The sequence below is a fragment of the Rhinoderma darwinii genome, chromosome 4, assembly GCF_050947455.1.
Source record: "Rhinoderma darwinii isolate aRhiDar2 chromosome 4, aRhiDar2.hap1, whole genome shotgun sequence".
NCBI classification, from domain to species: Eukaryota; Metazoa; Chordata; class Amphibia; order Anura; family Rhinodermatidae; genus Rhinoderma; species Rhinoderma darwinii.
Genome location: NC_134690.1, coordinates 401,689,311 through 401,707,376, shown reverse-complemented (window position 1 = coordinate 401,707,376; position 18,066 = coordinate 401,689,311). Strand labels below are relative to the sequence as shown.

The 18,066-nt window shown below is 43.4% G+C and overlaps 1 protein-coding gene across 5 annotated transcripts in view; it reads left to right on the top strand.

Moving 5' to 3' along the window:
- Positions 1-17,674, top strand: part of FOSL2 (FOS like 2, AP-1 transcription factor subunit) — a 37,552-nt gene extending 19,878 nt beyond the window's left edge. For 4 of the 5 annotated variants that reach the window (XM_075863460.1, XM_075863459.1, XM_075863458.1 and 1 more), the window contains exons 2-4: positions 5,150-5,407; positions 9,757-9,864; positions 11,339-17,674. In XM_075863460.1, coding sequence (XP_075719575.1) covers positions 5,168-5,407; positions 9,757-9,864; positions 11,339-11,848 — 858 coding nt within the window. In that variant the 5' untranslated portion in view covers positions 5,150-5,167 and the 3' untranslated portion in view covers positions 11,849-17,674. The remainder of the gene's footprint in view (positions 1-5,149; positions 5,408-9,756; positions 9,865-11,338) is intronic. The other variant, XM_075863456.1, reaches the window with a different exon arrangement.
- Positions 17,675-18,066: the final 392 nt, after the last annotated feature.

Sequence of the window (18,066 nt, the reverse complement as noted above, 5' to 3'; positions counted from 1 at the left end):
AAGAATGGGACCAATTAATAACCGACCATCGAGATAAACGGTTCAAATTGGGCAAAATTTATCCAAAAATAATCAGATATTTCCTTTTAAAGTTAAAAACAAAGTAATAAATATACAGCTGAGGGTTTGTTACAGTTGTATCCAGTCTACACCCTGTGAGCTCCACAGCTGGGACTCAAGACTGACACATTGTAACAAACTCAGGACAGGGGAGACATTCATTGATGTGTTTAGCTCATAGAGGATTGTCTAGACTGGAGTCAATTTAACAAACCCTCAGCTGTGAGAAGTATTAGATCAGGATGGGGTTTCAGCCACTGGATATAAACAAGAATGTTCCCATTAAATGTCAGCAAGCAGAGATCTTGAAAATGGTGAGGAAATAAAACTAAATGGGGGGGGGGGGGGGGATTTATTAACTTTTTAACTCCAGTTTTCTTTGTGGTAAAAATTGCTACATTTTTGAAATAGCGGGTGGAGCTTAGCGGAAGGGGCGGAGCCACTCACAGCGCAACAAATTTATTGTATTTTATATTTTGCCGTAAATTATAGCGCAAATCCGCTCCAGCTCGTAGATGAAATAGATTTGACTTCCGGACAGAGACCCTCCTGATTTCTTTCTGTATATTGGGACTGGTGTGTGAAACGCTGTCTTAATAAATCTGCCCCAAAGTGTCCACAGGATTGGTGATAATGATCTGATCGCTGGAGGCCCCACTGCTGGGACCCCCACTGATACAACGGGGCTCCCGAACCCCCTGTTTCGCCTCACCGCTCCATTCAAGCTCCTCCTCACTGTGTGGGGGGCAGTGAGGAGGATCTGGGGGTTCAGGACCCCGGTTCTTGCAATTAGTTGGGTCCCAGCAGTTAGGCGCCAAGGGATCAGACAATAAAGGGGGTTCTCCCATAATAGCAGCTTGTTTAGGTAGGGGACCCCTTTAAATTTGGCTCAATATATAGAATTATTTTTTTTCCCACATATTTGTCACATTTTGTAGTTGCCGTCCTGTCAGGACCCGGTTACATTTCCCGCTTGGGACGCGCTCACGTTCGCATGTTCTGACCAAATTACTGAAATTCCATTCACTCCCAGTTGATTTTTCCTATTGCAAAATTTTCTTACCCAAAAAGCAGGTGATTTTTAGAATGTGCTGATTTCTACACAATGCCCCCCCTACAGGAATCGTCCGCCAGGAGGAGGGGGGTGATTGGCTGGAGGCTTGTGAAATTCCTCACACTTCAAAGGAGACTTTCCCAGAAATGAGAGAATTCCCAGTCTCCGATATGCGGAATATAATGCGCTGCTGCCCCCTAGAGGTCACTGCTGGCGGCTTCCTGAGATTGTGTCAAGTGGGAAAATAATGTTCCTGATTCCAGTAATAAGAGGGGGATGTGTGGGAGACTCGAGGATGGGAAAAAGGCCCAATTGATACTTTGTTTTTTGGCTGCCTCCATTCTCCTCCGTACAATAAACACGCAGGAATGTTTGCCGATCACTGAGTCACAGGATCTGCGTTACATCATCGCCGGGATGAATGAGCGGGAAAAGGTTCAACTTTTTAGGGAAGATTCAACATTTCGAATTAGCAGAGGCCTCAGGGACTTATAACGGTCATCCTGATGGATTTCCCAAATTATCCAGGAAAAAAAAGAGGGGCAAATACTATAGAGGCGGCCCATGAGGGGCCGCAAGGTCAGGTTGGTCCTAACCCCTTTACTATCTACAATCCTAGCAATGCCGGCAAGGGTAGTGGGCACCATTCTCTAAAGTATGGAAAGGGAGTAGGAGGGGGGGGGGGGGTAAAAGTCCAGAACATGCCCCCCACCCTCATTTTGGAAAGTTTAAGGGGAATGTGTCGCTAGAAATTTTTTATTTTCTTTAAGTTAAACAATTCGTATTTGAGGGGGTTTGAAAGTTTTCATGTGATATATGTCAATGGGTCTCTAACATTCCTCTCCTGGCTCAAAGAACTGGGGGAGTAATTTTATGGGTGCAGATGCCCCTACTAACACCCCCTTTGTTAGATGCGCTTACTACCCCCCCTTACTAGCCCCTTTTTGTTAGGTGCCCCCACTAACTTTTCTACTGACCGATGCCCTTTAAATTTATACATGAATGTTCGAAATAGTAAAAAAAAAAAAGTGTCAAATTCTTCGGAAAAGTTCCCAGAGTTTTGTGCTTCTTGCACAATAATTTGTTTGTCGCTGGTTAGGGAAGGGTTAAGCGTCCCAGCCCTGGGAGTGACTGCGACCGCACCTGAGCATTAAGTAAATGGAGCCGTGTAAAAAGGGAAGGAGATGAGGGGAAGTTCGTTTTACAGTGGGAGGCGATTATGCAATGGAGATTTCCTGCCTCTCCCTCCTGAGCCCGGAGAAGGAAGTGTCCACGGAGCAGGATGAGCCCGGAGTGATTGACAGGCATCGGTAACTATAGCGTGTGTCATGTATGACCCTCCTGGGTGCCGGTCTATTGTAGTCATATGAGTGACAGGTGTCTCCTGCTTCACATTATACCTCATTCTTCTGGAGCGACCCGTGTATGGGGTCATAGACTATGGCTTTTGGGTCCCTGGATTATTGGATACGTGATACATTTCTGCTTATTTTGGGGTCACACAGATATTATGCCAGCAACGGGGTCCTAAACAATCACTAGTACTTGATATCTTAAAGGGCAACTCTACCCCCAATAAATTTATCCCATCCAGAATACAGATTCTTCGTCGCCCCTGAGCCCTGTGAGGCGGAAGAGACCCAAGTCCTTGGGCGGCTCATTTTGGACAGTGATTTAAGAGTAGAGGACGTAGACCTGAATAACTAGTTCAGATGTCTGGATAAAGCTCTGACAATCCCAGTGCGCGCATTATACCAGTCATATCGGTTGCCACCCAGCTTTCCCAAAAAACGATCTGGCTGAGGAGGGGGTAAGGCTCAGTCCCAGGAACCAGCTTGGGAAGGGAAATGAACGGATCACATTTACACCTGTAAATTTGGCTATTTTGGCTCAAGAGCCGTGATGTGAAAGGGTTAAGAGCTCCGGTGTCGGCGATAATCTGGGGTTGGCGGAGCAGATGCTTTCCACGCGGTGGTGATCTGGCCCGCGGCAGATCCTTGTTTTGTCGCTAAGCCGGGTGTTGTTCACACAATGCACCTTCATTCTCAGCCAGGTGCAGAGCAAACTGTGACCTCACTCCAGCGAGCGTTCTCTAATGTGGTCTGTCTAGACAGAGGACGACGTTTCTCGGGTTCACTGTGGCTCCTCCACCAGTTCATAAGAACTTCTTAACTTTCCGTCGCCATCTCGATCAGAAGAGCTCAGGAAGTTCTAGGACGTTCTCTGTGAGATGAACATGATCTTCTATGGTAAATGGGATGGACGGCCTTCAGAGAACAGGCTAATGTGTCAGCGGTTAGAGAGACCTCTGGGTCCCTATGGATGCCTTTAGGGTTACACAGTGACTGCTTACCCATAGGAATGTTTGGGTTGCACAATGAGTGTATCAATGCAACATCCAAATTGGTGGTGGGACAAGCACAGTGACGTAACTGTTGCACTTCAGTGGAAGGGAATGTTCTATGCTCTGTAGTCACGACTGCACCGGCAACGACTCCGTAACTATACGCGAGGAAGTAACCTCCCGCGACGACGTATAGTTGCTGAGTGGTACAGCTAGGGGTTAATCAAGCAATGAATCATGGATAATTTATCGAGAAAGGTTGAACCTGATGGATCTTTGTCTTTTTTCAACCCATGTAACTATTGAAGTCTGACTGTGTGATCTTGCACCCCAACTTGTGAATTTGTTGATTTGGCAGTTGGTCTTGTCTCGGCGGTGGGCCTTGTCTCTTGGCTCGGCGGTGGGCCTTTTCTCTTGACTCGTGGTGGGTCTTGTCTCTTGTCTCGGCGGTGGGCCTTGTCTCTTGTCTCGGCGGTGGGCCTTGTCTCTTGTCTCGGCGGTGGGCCTTGTCTCTTGTCTCGGCGGTGGGCCTTGTCTCTTGTCTCGGCGGTGGGCCTTGTCTCTTGTCTCGGCGGTGGGCCTTGTCTCTTGTCTCGGCGGTGGGCCTTGTCTCTTGTCTCGGCGGTGGGCCTTGTCTCTTGGCTCGGCGGTGGGTCTTGTCTCGGCGGTGGGCCTTGTCTCTTGGTTCGGCGGTGGGCCTTGTTTCTTGGCTCGGCGGTGGGCCTTTTCTCTTGACTCATGGTGGGTCTTGTCTCTTGTCTCGGCAGTGGGTCTTGTCTCTTGTCTCGGCAGTGGGCCTTGTCTCTTGTCTCGGCGGTGGGTCTTGTCTCTTGTCTCGGCGGTGGGCCTTGTCTCTTGTCTCGGCGGTGGGCCTTGTCTCTTGGCTCGGCGGTGGGTCTTGTCTCGGCGGTGGGCCTTGTCTCTTGGCTCGGCGGTGGGTCTTGTCTCGGCGGTGGGCCTTGTCTCTTGGCTCGGCGGTGGGTCTTGTCTCGGCGGTGGGCCTTGTCTCTTGGCTCGGCGGTGGGCCTTGTCTCGGCGGTGGGCCTTGTCTCTTGGCTCGGCGGTGGGTCTTGTCTCGGCGGTGGGCCTTGTCTCTTGGTTCGGCGGTGGGCCTTGTTTCTTGGCTCGGCGGTGGGCCATTTCTCTTGACTCATGGTGGGTCTTGTCTCTTGTCTCGGCAGTGGGTCTTGTCTCTTGTCTCGGCGGTGGGCCTTGTCTCTTGTCTCGGCGGTGGGTCTTGTCTCGGCGGTGGGCCTTGTCTCTTGTCTCGGCGCTGGGTCTTGTCTCGGCGGTGGGCCTTGTCTCTTGTCTCGGCGGTGGGCCTTGTCTCTTGTCTCGGCGGTGGGCCTTGTCTCTTGTCTCGGCGGTGGGCCTTGTCTCTTGTCTCGGTGGTGGGCCTTGTCTCTTGTCTCGGCGGTGGGCCTTGTCTCTTGTCTCGGCGGTGGGCCTTGTCTCTTGGCTCGGCGGTGGGCCTTGTCTCTTGGCTCGGCGGTGGGCCTTGTCTCTGTTGACCTTGGTAGCAATGACCCTATTTCTTAACTGGATATCCTGCTCCTTAACTCGTTGACCTTCAATACTCTCTTGGGTGGTAGATCAAAAGGCACTGTTAACTAACCAAAAAACCATGCCTTCTTGAAAGTTGAATGTCAGCCTGACTTGTATCTTGACTAATCTTTTCTTCCTTATTCCAGCAGAAATACCGAAACGACATGCCAGGATCCAGCAGTGCCTTTATTCCCACCATAAACGCCATCACCACAAGCCAGGATTTACAGTGGATGGTTCAACCAACTGTGATCACCTCCATGTCTAATCCCTATGGCAGAGCACATCCGTATGGTCACCCTGTGCCAAATCATCCATCATTAGGCGGGCATGCAGCTCTACAAAGACCAGGAGTCATCAAAAGCATTGGTACCACCGCTGGCCGGAGGAGAAGAGATGAACAGGTATGTGATGGCCGGAAGGTCTTGTCCACTCTCAGGTTCTGTAACTTTACTGAAAGTATTTCTGGTATTTGAAGTAATAATTAAAAAATACAAAGACATCATCTAAGTCATCATTAATTATAATAACACTTAATCATGTTTCCATGCAATGTTCTACCACCCCTGAAATCCGCAGTAAACCTCCGAAGTCTAACATACTTTGACATAGACTGTGCATTACTCAGTAGAGATTATTAAAATAAACACTATCTAAAGAGAAATGGAGGGGAAGAAACTGAGAACTAATGGGAAGTCTTTTTACCAACCATATAGTCTTTGGCTTAACAATTTATCTTAACATTTATGATAAATATACTACTGTAATACTGCCCCCTATGTGCAAGAATATAACTACTATAATAATGCCCATATATACAAGAATATAACTACTATAATACTGCCCCTATATACAAGAATATAACTACTATAATACTGCCCCTATATACAAGTATATAACTACTATAATACTGCTCCCTATATACAAGAATATAACTACTATAATACTGCCCCTATATACAAGAATATAACTACTATAATACTGCCCCCATATACAAGAATATAACTACTATAATACTGCCCCCTATGTGCAAGAATATAACTACTATAATAATGCCCATATATACAAGAATATAACTACTATAATACTGCCCCTATATACAAGAATATAACTACTATAATACTGCCCCCTATATACAAGAATATAACTACTATAATACTGCTCCTATATACAAGAATATAACTACTATAATACTGCCCCTATATACAAGAATATAACTACTATAATACTGCCCCCTATATACAAGAATATAACTACTATAATACTGCTCCTATATACAAGAATATAACTACTATAATACTACTCCTATATACAAGAATATAACTACTATAATACTGCCCTTATATATAAGAATATAACTACTATAATACTGCTCCTATATACAAGAATATAACTACTATAATAATGCCCATATATACAAGAATATAACCACTATAATACTGCTCCTATATACAAGAATATAACTACTATAATACTGCCCCTATATACAAGAATATAACTACTATAATAATGCCCATATATACAAGAATATAACCACTATAATACTGCTCCTATATACAAGAATATAACTACTATAATACTGCCCCTATATACAAGAATATAACTACTATAATACTGCTCCTATATACAAGAATGTAACTACTATAATACTGCCCCTATATACAAGAATATAACTACTATAATAGTGCCCCTATATACAAGACTATAACTACTATAATACTGCCTCCTATATACAAGAATATAACTACTATAATACTGCCCCTATATACAAGAATATAACTACTATAATACTGCCCCTATATACAAGAATATAACTACTATAATACTGCCCCTATATACAAGAATATAACTACTATAATACTGCCCCTATATACAAGAATATAACTACTATAATACTGCTCCTATATACAAGAATATAACTACTATAATACTTCCCCTATATACAAGAATATAACTACTATAATACTGTCCCCTATATACAAGAATATAACTACTATAATACTTCTCCTATATAACTACTATAATACTGACCCCTATATACAAGAATTTTACTACTATAATACTGCCCCCTATATACAAGAATATAACTGCTATAATACTGCCCCTATATACAAGAATATAACTACTATAATACTGCCCCTATATACAAGAATATAACTACTATAATACTGCTCCTATATACAAGAATATAACTACTATAATACTGCTCCTATATACAAGAATATAACTGCTATAATACTGCCCCTATATACAAGAATATAACTACTATAATACTGCCCCTATATACAAGAATATAACTACTATAATACTGCTCCTATATACAAGAATATAACTACTATAATACTGCTCCTATATACAAGGATATAACTACTATAATACTGCCCCTATATACAAGAATATAACTACTATAATACTGCTGCCTATATACAAGAATATGACTACTATAATACTGCCCCTATATACAAGAATATAACTACTATAATACTGCCGCCTATATACAAGAATATAACTACTATAATACTGCTCCTATATACAAGAATATAACTACTATAATACTGCCCCTATATACAAGAATATAACTACTATAATACTGCTCCTATATACAAGGATATAACTACTATAATACTGCCCCTATATACAAGAATATAACTACTATAATACTGCCTCTATATACAAGAATATAACTACTATAATACTGCCCTTATATATAAGAATATAACTACTATAATACTGCCCCTATATACAAGAATATAACTACTATAATACTGCTCCTATATACAAGAATATAACTACTATAATACTGCTCCTATGTACAAGAATATAACTACTATAATACTGCTCCCTATATACAAGAATATAACTATTATAATACTGCTCCTATATACAAGAATATAACTACTATAATACTGCCCCCTATGTACAAGAATATAACTATTATAATACTGCCCCCTATATACAAGAATATAACTACTATAATACTGCTCCTATATACAAGAATATAACTACTATAATACTGCCACCTATATACAAGAATATAACTACTATAATACTGCCCACTATATACAAGAATATAACTACTATAATACTGCCCCCTATATACAAGAATATAACTACTATAACACTGCTCCTATATACAAGAATATAACTACTATAATACTGCCCCTATATACAAGAATATAACTACTATAATACTGCTCCTATATACAAGAATATAACTACTATAATACTGCTCCTATATACAAGAACATAACTACTATAATACTGAGACCCTTCTATAAATCTGCTGTATTACTTCCCTTCCCTCCACTTTTTTGTGCACATTCAGCAGAACCAGAACTTTCTTGCTGATTTCTTAGGGCAGATACACACGAACGTTGCGTTTTTGCTCGCGCAAACAACGCTGCGTTTTGCGCGCACAAAAACCATTTGACAGCTGCGCGTGTCATCCGTGTCTGATGCGCGGCTGCGTGATTTTCGCGCAGCCGCCATTATAGAGATGAGGCTAGTCGACGCCCGTCACTTTCCAAGGTGCTGAAAGAGCTAACTCTTTCAGCACCCTCGACAGTGAATGCCGAACACAATATCGAAAAACCTGTTGAAAAAAAAAGAAAAAGTTCGTACTTACCGAGAACTTCCCGGCCGTTGCCTTGGTGACGCGTCCTTGGTGACACGTCCTTGGTGACGCGCCTCTCGTCATCGGGCCCCACCTCCCTGGATGACGCGCCAGTCCATGTGACCGCTGCAGCCTGTGCTTGGCCTGTGATTGGCTGGAGCTGTCACTTGGACTGAATTGTCATCCCGGGAGGTCAGACTGGAGGAAGACGCCGGGAGTTATCGGTAAGTCAGAACTTCGTTTTTTTTTCTACAGGTTCATGTATATTGGGATCGGAAGTCACTGTCCATGGTGCTGAAACAGTTTAACTCTTTCAGCACCATGGACAGTGACTATCTCCTGACGTCGCGTACCGATAATTTTTTTGCCGGGTTCGGCCAAAACGAGTTCGGCCGAACCCGGTGAAGTTCGGTTCGCTTGTCCGGCTTCGCTCATCGCAAAGACACTCCGTTTGGATGTTCGGAAACAGAAAAGCACGTGGTGCTTTTCTGTTTACATTCATCCTTTTGACAGCTGGTGCGCTGTTTCAGTCAGTTCGCACGTGCAACCTGCGTGGTTTTCACGCACCCATTGACTTCAATGGGTGCGTGATGCGCGAAATACGCAGAGTTATTGAACCGGTCGTGCTTTTTGCGCAGCAGACAAACGCTGCGCAAAAAGCACGGACTGTCTGTACTGCCCCATAGACTTGTATTGGTCCATGCGTGCCGCATGAAAACCACGCGGCCCGCACGGACCGAATACACGCTCGTGTGAATCCCCCCTTAAGGTCAGGATGGAAAGTGGTCATAAAGCCGCTGAGTGATTTTACATTCCCGTCCCTTGTATCGTGCGGAGGCCATATTGCTCCCTTGATCTTTGCTCTTGCTTCCAGCTGAGCTTTTAACTTGTATAAAATAAACAAAATCCTGTTCCCTTTTGACGTCAGAACTGCTGGATTACAACTGATAAGAAAGTTGTGAAACCTTTTTCTTCTTACCACAGAGCCTCTGCTCTCCTGCTCTGACTTGCACGCTCCTTACACTTGCTCAATTCCAGGACACCGCAGCTTCCTACTGAGGCAACGTCCTTTTACATTTTGTTGGTATTGTGTTGACCGCAATGAGCTGCCTGTTACATATTTTTTGTGTTTATCCACAGCTGCCACCTGAAGAAGAGGAAAAACGGAGGGTCAGAAGAGAAAGGAACAAACTGGCCGCCGCAAAGTGTCGCAACAGGAGACGAGAGTTAACGGACAAACTTCAGGCTGTACGTAACCAGTCTGTTTCCTTCATTTACTGCTGACTGAGGTGTTGAAATTGGGCACAAAAGTTCCTTATTTCATCATCTTACTGTATAAAGTCCAATACTATAGTGTCATTCTTCTACGAATAATAGCCAGAGGTTTTTTTTTGTATAAAATTAATGAGTCGTTGGGAATCAATGAACTTCCAGGGTGGAAACCAAAAAGTTACCAAAAAGCATAACAAAAATTTTGATTTCAGGAGCTTTTTGTTTTTTTCAGTTAGACCCACAATTTCTCATTCATACAATTTTTGGAGAAGCCAAGGAAATATTTGGGCAACCCAGACAGAAGCTACACAAATTTGAGGAGACTGAACACACTCCTTGCTGATGTTGTCCTTGCATGGATTTGAACCCAAGATTCTGGTACTAAACCCAGAGACATCATCCCAAAATTATTGGTTAGGGTCATGAGCAGGGAACCTCCTTCTGTTGGCTAAATATGCCCTAATGGGGCTCATGTAGATTACCTCATCAGACCGCTTGATATCATCGGCATCCGCGGGCAGAGTTGTTTTATTTCATCACCTTGTTTTATGGCATTATGAGCCTCGTCTATCTAATTTATCTCCTAGAAATAGACGTCTTAGTGCCCACATAATTTTTCCAGTGCAGTTTAGGAACTTCGGCTTATGTGGGAACGAAGCCACTTTATGTTGAATGCTTTTGTTTGATAACTTTACCACTCTAGTTATCTGTACATTATAAGCCATATGATCTGTGGCCATCTTTGGTCATTGACAAAGTCATCAGAAAAATTCTTAAAGGAGCTTCCTGGTGAACCAACTTGTCAAAAGTTTAATTTGTGGAGGCCTGTCCTCTGGGATCATCACGATCCCTAGAGCGAGGGCATCCCATCCCCTGTGCTTGGTTGAGAGGTGATGTACAGACGTTGAGTGAGTTTTTGAACCCCCACATGGCTCAATGAAGGGTGATTGCTCATGTGTGGCCACATTCAATGGTTCTTGGGACCGATGGTGGTGCCAGCAGCTAGATGCCCATCGGCCAAATTTTCATGGCGTCTGATTAATATGTCATAAAAGTTATTCAATGGAAAACCCCTATAAATTGAATGTGCGCAAAATATTCTCTTCTGACATGTCCGAGAGATCAGTTGGGTCCAGGCACTGGAGTGTTGGCGCTCTTCAGAGTCTCGATCCTCTCTTACCTTTGTTCGAGAAAAACTTTGTCCGGTTGAAGGGGCAGAGCTTTGAAGACTTCTGAAGATCCATTCCCATTGTTCTAGCAGTCAGTGGGGTTCTCGGAGCACCAACATGTCTCAATGACCTTTCAGAAGTTAAACATGTGATCTTTCTTGCCTCATAGATGCGTGGAGGAAGAATTAGATTGTTTTCTAAAGGAAATATTCAACAGGATTTAGTTTATGACCCCCATGAATGACTATGTTAAATACCATTATCCTTATTCTTGCTTTCAGGAAACTGAGAAACTGGAACAAGAAAAATCTGGCCTACAGAAAGAGATCGCCGAGCTGCAAAAGGAGAAGGATAAACTGGAGTTCATGCTGGTCGCTCACTCGCCAGTGTGCAAAATACAAGCTGAGGATCGCATCAACTCCACCCACAACGCTCACACTGCCCGTTCAATGATGGGAAGCCGAGTGGTCGTCAAACAAGAACCCATTGATGAGGAGACCAGAACCTCCTCCGTCGCCCCCACTGGCAAAACGCAGAGATCTGTGATTAAACCGATCAACATTGGTGGAAACTTCTTCAACGAGGAACCTCTCAACACACCCGTTGTGATGTCTTCAACACCTCCATGCACTCCAAGCGCCCCTAACCTCGTCTTCACCTACCCGAGTGTGTTGGATCAAGAGTCATCGACTTCTCCCTCCGAGTCTTGCTCTAAAGCTCATCGTCGGAGCAGCAGCAGTGGGGACCAATCTTCTGATTCCTTGAACTCCCCCACCCTCCTGGCCTTGTAACGACTGCTACAAAAGAGTGACTTTTAGCTAACATATCAGGAGATGTCTAGGAGGGTCGATAGCTGGTGGCAGGCGCTTCCCAACTATGGACGTGTCGTGTAAAAATGAAATATAACTGGATCTTACACTTCAGATGCTTCAGTGTAGCTTTGACTTTCTTGGGTTTGAAGAGGCTGCATACGAGCACAGGTTCATCCTCCATTGTTCGTGCTTTTGAACTACCGGACGGGCCAAGATGGGGTTAAATTATTTCCAGCCTCGTGGCTCCCAGGACATTTCATCCAATCCTAATGGTCGATGATTACTGTCTTTATCTCCGAAACCCCTCCCCCCACACCCCTTTTTATTCTGGGCACTTTAAGGGTTTATCTATTTAAGGAATTTGGTCTTCACTGGATGAAGGTACAGAAATATTGTTTTTGTCTCTTTTGGATATAGTTTTTTTTTCTTTTTTGCCTTTTGTTGAAGCCGTTCCAAGGCCTTTATGATGTAACTGTCTGAAGAAAAGGAAAAAACAAAAAAGGAAAATGTTGGTTGCACCCAGTCATTATCGGAGTAGACGGCGTTACCAGCAGCACCACGCCAAAGATGGTTCCAGGACGCGATGTTCTGGTAAACTCTTTGAAATTGCTTGGATAATAAGGATTTGGCAGCACGTGATATAAAAATGGTTTAAAACACACAAAAAAAAACACTTGGCAATACAACAAGCCCTTGTGCCTTCCGGATGAGCACGTTATTTTTTTTGTCTAGAAAACGATGCACAGCTGACGCTCTCTTTTGGTATTTGATGTCATGTTTGTATAGTCACAATGAATATATATTGAATGGTCGTAGCGTCTGACAACTCGCGATGTCGCCGTGTGACTTCTCTTACTAGGACCATAATCAATATTGTGTAAATGTTCGACAGTGTGGAAATAACCTTGGTATTTAAAATATTCTCGCAAAAAGACTGGCGACGTTCGCGGGTTACGGTGTCTCTTCTCAAAACTTCTGTAGACGATTTATATTCACCCCCATAGGGAAAGATTGATAATGGTGCCTGATAAAGGGAACCTATGGGGATATTCCCGGTAATTCTCTCAAAAACAAGAGTTGCCTTGGGTCACGTAAGACTCCAGAAATGTTTACAGCAGGTAGTTGTTTTTTTAGCGCCCTGCGTTCCTACATTCCATGGTAGAAGATATTTGACATAAAATTTTCCAAAATGTTCAGCCTTTTTCCTACTATAAATGGAGTTTATATTGTAAAAAATTCACATCCGAGTCGGATTATAGGAAGGGCACAAGGAGCACATGCCCAGGGGCCTCTACCACCTAGAAGACCTAAGGGGCCTCCACTACCGATTCTTCCTGCCCAGGCCGGTTCTATTTATATCTCTAATATTTATCTACTAAATTTAAGGACCCTTTAAGGTAATTATGACCTTGGCCCCAGGGGAAGGCCTGTAGAAAAATGTAAAGGGAGCCTTTTCAAAAGTTTTCTTTGGGGCCCAATATTTTCTAGTTATGGCCCTGACTCTATTTGTATGGGTAATGTATACCCTGCTCACCTCGGGAACCCCCCACTTTGTAGAAATGGGGATCGCTGATGACTATTTAGAAATTCTAAGAAGGTTAAGAGGAAGAGACCCATGCGTACGGCCCTCTTGAAGTCTGAAGGTGGCGCTACACATTTGATAGGCCGATTTATCTAATGTGTATGGGGGGTTCCGGATATCCAAAGAAGATACAGGCTTTTTGGTATTTCTCCTCTCCCCATTGAATACATGAGCCGAGCATTTTATGGTGGAGTCGGGAGGAATAGCCGTTGGCTGAACAGTTATTTAAGTGTATGGCCGCCTTTAGGGACTCACTGGCTCGGCTGTCTCTCTAACACCTATAGACTTCAGGGAAACGCGCATGGTTCGGGTTCCAGAGGTGGGATGGGGGTGTCCACCAAAGTTTTTGACCAGGGTTCCCCGCCAGCCTTAATCCGGCTCTGGTTAACATAAATCTGGCGCAAATGTAATTTTTTTTAAAAACAATTTGGGTCTTGTTTTGTGTGGCTATTTTTGTGGCGCACAATTAGGTTTGTGCGGTTGTTTTGCAAAAGCGTGACCAGCAGCGTTAAGCAGGGATTTACTCCTACAGCGATAATGATGATCTATAGGTATGTTAGTACATTCTCGTAATGAAGCACTAGAGGCCTACCTGTTTGCCATAGAAAAACAGCCTGGCAGCAGTAAAGGCCTAGTCCTGATCATGCATACACAGATCCTGCTGACAAAAACCTTTACTACGCCATCAGACACTGTGGGCCTTCATGTGAGACTATCTGAGGGAAAAGCGGCCTAGTTGTTCATAGCAACCATAGCTGGGCTTCATGTGAGACTATTTGAGTGAAAAGCGGCCTAGTTGTCCATAGCAACCAGAGTCGGGCTTCATGTGAGACTATCTGAGGAAAAAGCGGCCTAGTTGTCCATAGCAACCAGAGCCTGGCTTCATGTGAGACTATCTGGGGGAAAAGCGGCTTAGTTGTCCATAGCAACCAGAGCCGGGCTTCATGTGAGACTATCTGGGGGAAAAGCGGCCTAGTTGTCCATAGCAACCAGAGTCGGGCTTCATGTGAGACTATCTGAGGGAAAAGCGGCCTAGTTGTCCATAGCAACCAGAGCCGGGCTTCATATGAGACTATCTGGGGGAAAAGCGGCCTAGTTGTCCATAGCAACCAGAGTCGGGCTTCATGTGAGACTATCTGGGGGAAAAGCGGCCTAGTTGTCCATAGCAACCAGAGCCGGGCTTCATATGAGACTATCTGAGGGAAAAGCGGCCTAGTTGTCCATAGCAACCAGAGCCGGGCTTCATATGAGACTATCTGAGGGAAAAGCGGCCTAGTTGTCCATAGCAACCAGAGCCGGCCTTGTAAACCGCGCTGTAAAAAGGGAGGATAGACTTTTGACAAATATTGAAGGATAGAGCGTGAGGCGGATTAAAAACTGCAAGCGGATTCTAATGGTGACCACCCAGAAAAAAAAAACAATCTTTTGGGCAAAAATTTGTATGTACTAAATGGGTTTAGGGCTGATTCCCTCTTGATATTTATTTCAATTTTTTTTTTTTTATTACTATAAATAAATTATAATCTATTTTTAAGACTTCTCTGTGCACTATAATATAACCATGTCAGGTACTGAAATCCCCATCTGCACCAGCCATGTTCTCCAATGAGCGGCTGCAGCCATTTTCTTTATTGCCCCTCCCTTAACCTCTGCATCGGGGTAGCAGCCATTTTGTGTCCTGCGTTCTCCATTTACAGGATCTTCATTTATAAAAACTCCACCGGCTCGTTTCACACCTCCTGCCTCCATTTTCTGCCCAGGTGAAGGGGGGTTTATAAATAATCCACGAGATTATAATCTGCACTAAACAAAGCCATAAATCTTTTTATGTGTTTGGCGGATTGCCGGTCTGCTGTGATCTTCATTGCGTTATTATAACGCAGCCAAATCATTACGCGCAGGCGGGCTGTTCCTGTTGGTTTAATTTAAAGACGTTGCGAATAAAATGTTTCACTGGACAGAAAATTTGAGGTAAAATAAATTCAAAATTGGAGAATTTTTATAAATATTACAATTTTAGGACCTGGGGTTATAAACACTACATTTTGCAAGTGAAATTTAGTCATCGTAAAAGGCGAAATTTTGTGGTGCGATTCTAGTATATTGTGTTTTTTTGTGGCTGATATGGGAGTCCCTGTATTTTTTTTTTTTAATGTCTAAGGATTAACTTTTTTTTTTACGGATCCATCATGTAGTGACGAACCAGGCGTTATTTTGTAACCCTAATTTTTTTCATCTAAACGGAATTGCTGCAGCGTAAAAGCAGAACCGCCGTGTCTACCCTCTCACCCCACCCAAAACTTCTATTGAAATAAGTTTGTGGTTTTTATTCTCGCCCTTCCTGATGTTTCCGTGTCCAGATCTCCTGTAACCTCGCCGCTTCACGCTACGTCCCGATCCCTCTAGTACTTCATATAAAAAAATATAAACCAGTTTTAAAACAAGCAGCAAACGCTCAATTGCAATAAAATAAAAATGAGAAAAAAAATATCTTGCGATACAGGCTGGCGGCCATCTTGTCCGCTATTCATTACCCACCGCTTCATAGTTTTTTTTATATTGATACATTGTTTCGGGAGCCTTTTTCATTGTAATATGTCTTATTTATTTAAAAATGTTTACAAGTTTGGGATTATTCTATTGTCAACGAGCATTAAAAAAAACCTCAAAAATCACACATTGGGGCTCATGTATCAGCCGGAGAATTGGCGCATCTTACATAAGGTGGAATTAAAAAAAAAAAATTTTTTGCAATTTTTGTTTTCTTCTCAACCAAGGACCAACCGCTCCAAAAGGGGTTTTCAGGGGGCGTGGCTTGCCGATGCCGCCATTTTTGGGCAGCACCGCCCAAGTTTTTGATACATGATCACCGTTGTACATCGGATTCCCGAGGCGTTGGATGTTCTCCATGTCTCCTGCACTAAGATTTGTCTTAAGTAACTGATTGAAACTGCTGGTTACCCTGAGCGGGTCCAACCAATAACATGGCAGACCTCAACCCCCTCCCTGGCACACTGGCAGGATAAGCTTAGTGTCCGAACCATGTTGGAGTATGAAATGCGTAATAAAGTGTTCTTATAGTATATTAGTTTATATTACGGGGCCTTTCACCTTATTTCCCGGGTACCTGAACCATTTGAAGGGCACTTCCAGTCATCTACAAGAGTTGTCCAACCTGCAGTTAAACATAATTGTCCATAGGGGGCAGTGTTATATTTGTTGTTAACGACTTAAAGTGACAACCACTTTTGTGAGCCAGAAATGATCTCCTCTTGTCTTGTCATACAAAATGCATTACTCACCAGGGGGCGACGATGAGCACAGGAGAAAGCTCCTCCCAGAGAGAACACAAATTCAATGCTCGATTTTAAGGCCTAATCGGACAGAACTTTCAGACTAAAAATTAATTTTATACACCCAAAATTTATAAGAAGAAGCTGAGGACTGATTTCTGCATATCTGATATTAGTATTGAGTGCGACTGGAACTGCCCTTTAAATCATGGAGAGTGGAAATTTAGACTGCCAGTGCTAATATCACTACAATATTCTGTTGGGGGTTGGTAAATTTCTGCTCAGATTTGTTGGCAAAGGACGGTCTGTCACCAGTAGCGGGACTACCACTGGGCAGCCATGACGCTGCTACGGGGCCCACAGAGAAGTTGTGGTCCGAGCATTGGTTGACCTTGTGAGGTGCCGTTGGTTGGCGTTTTGATGGTATCTGCTTATCGTACAACACTGCGAATGATTCATAGAATAACGTGCGTGTACAGTCGTTTCGAGTACTTTCTGCCATATTGGATAAAAGCCTTTCACATTCCTAGATGGGGTGTTTCGCCAGAGCGAGCGAACGTGCTGCGGGTCAGTGTGTGCGCCACATATACAATGTACAGAGCTCATGTCCAATTAAGTGCCAGCTTTCTTGTGTATATATATTTTTCTACCTAGATGTTCGATGACACCGGTAGTGCTGCCCCCTAGAGGATGACTAGAGCTGTGTACATGGAGCAATTGTCTTATCTTTTGTACCCCCCTCATCCCCCCCCCCTTTTTCGTGGACTGGAAAAAGGTCTGAGCCTCCTGTTTGTGTAATCGGATAATCTGTAGTGTTTTAAATCGATGGATTGTGTGGGATCATTCACTGCTCGCAGTTCAGCAGATATATTTTTTTTCTTTTATTTATCGGATGTTAAAAATAATAAAATGTTGTATTTTGAAAGTAAATTGTTGTCGTTTTTGCAAATTAAAATGATAGGATTAGATACAGCCGCTCAGCAGGCAGTATCACACATGATAGGATTAGATACACAGCTCAGCAGACAGTATCACACATGATAGGATTAGATACAGAAGCTCAGCAGACAGTATCACACATGATAGGATTAGATACACAGGTCAGCAGACAGTATCACACATGATAGGATTAGATACAGCCGCTCAGCAGACAGTATCACACATGATAGGATTAGATACACAGCTCAGCAGACAGTATCACACATGATAGGATTAGATACACAGCTCAGCAGACAGTATCACACATGATAGGATTAGATACACAGCTCAGCAGACCGTGTCACACATGATAGGATTAGATACAGCAGCTCAGCAGACCGTAT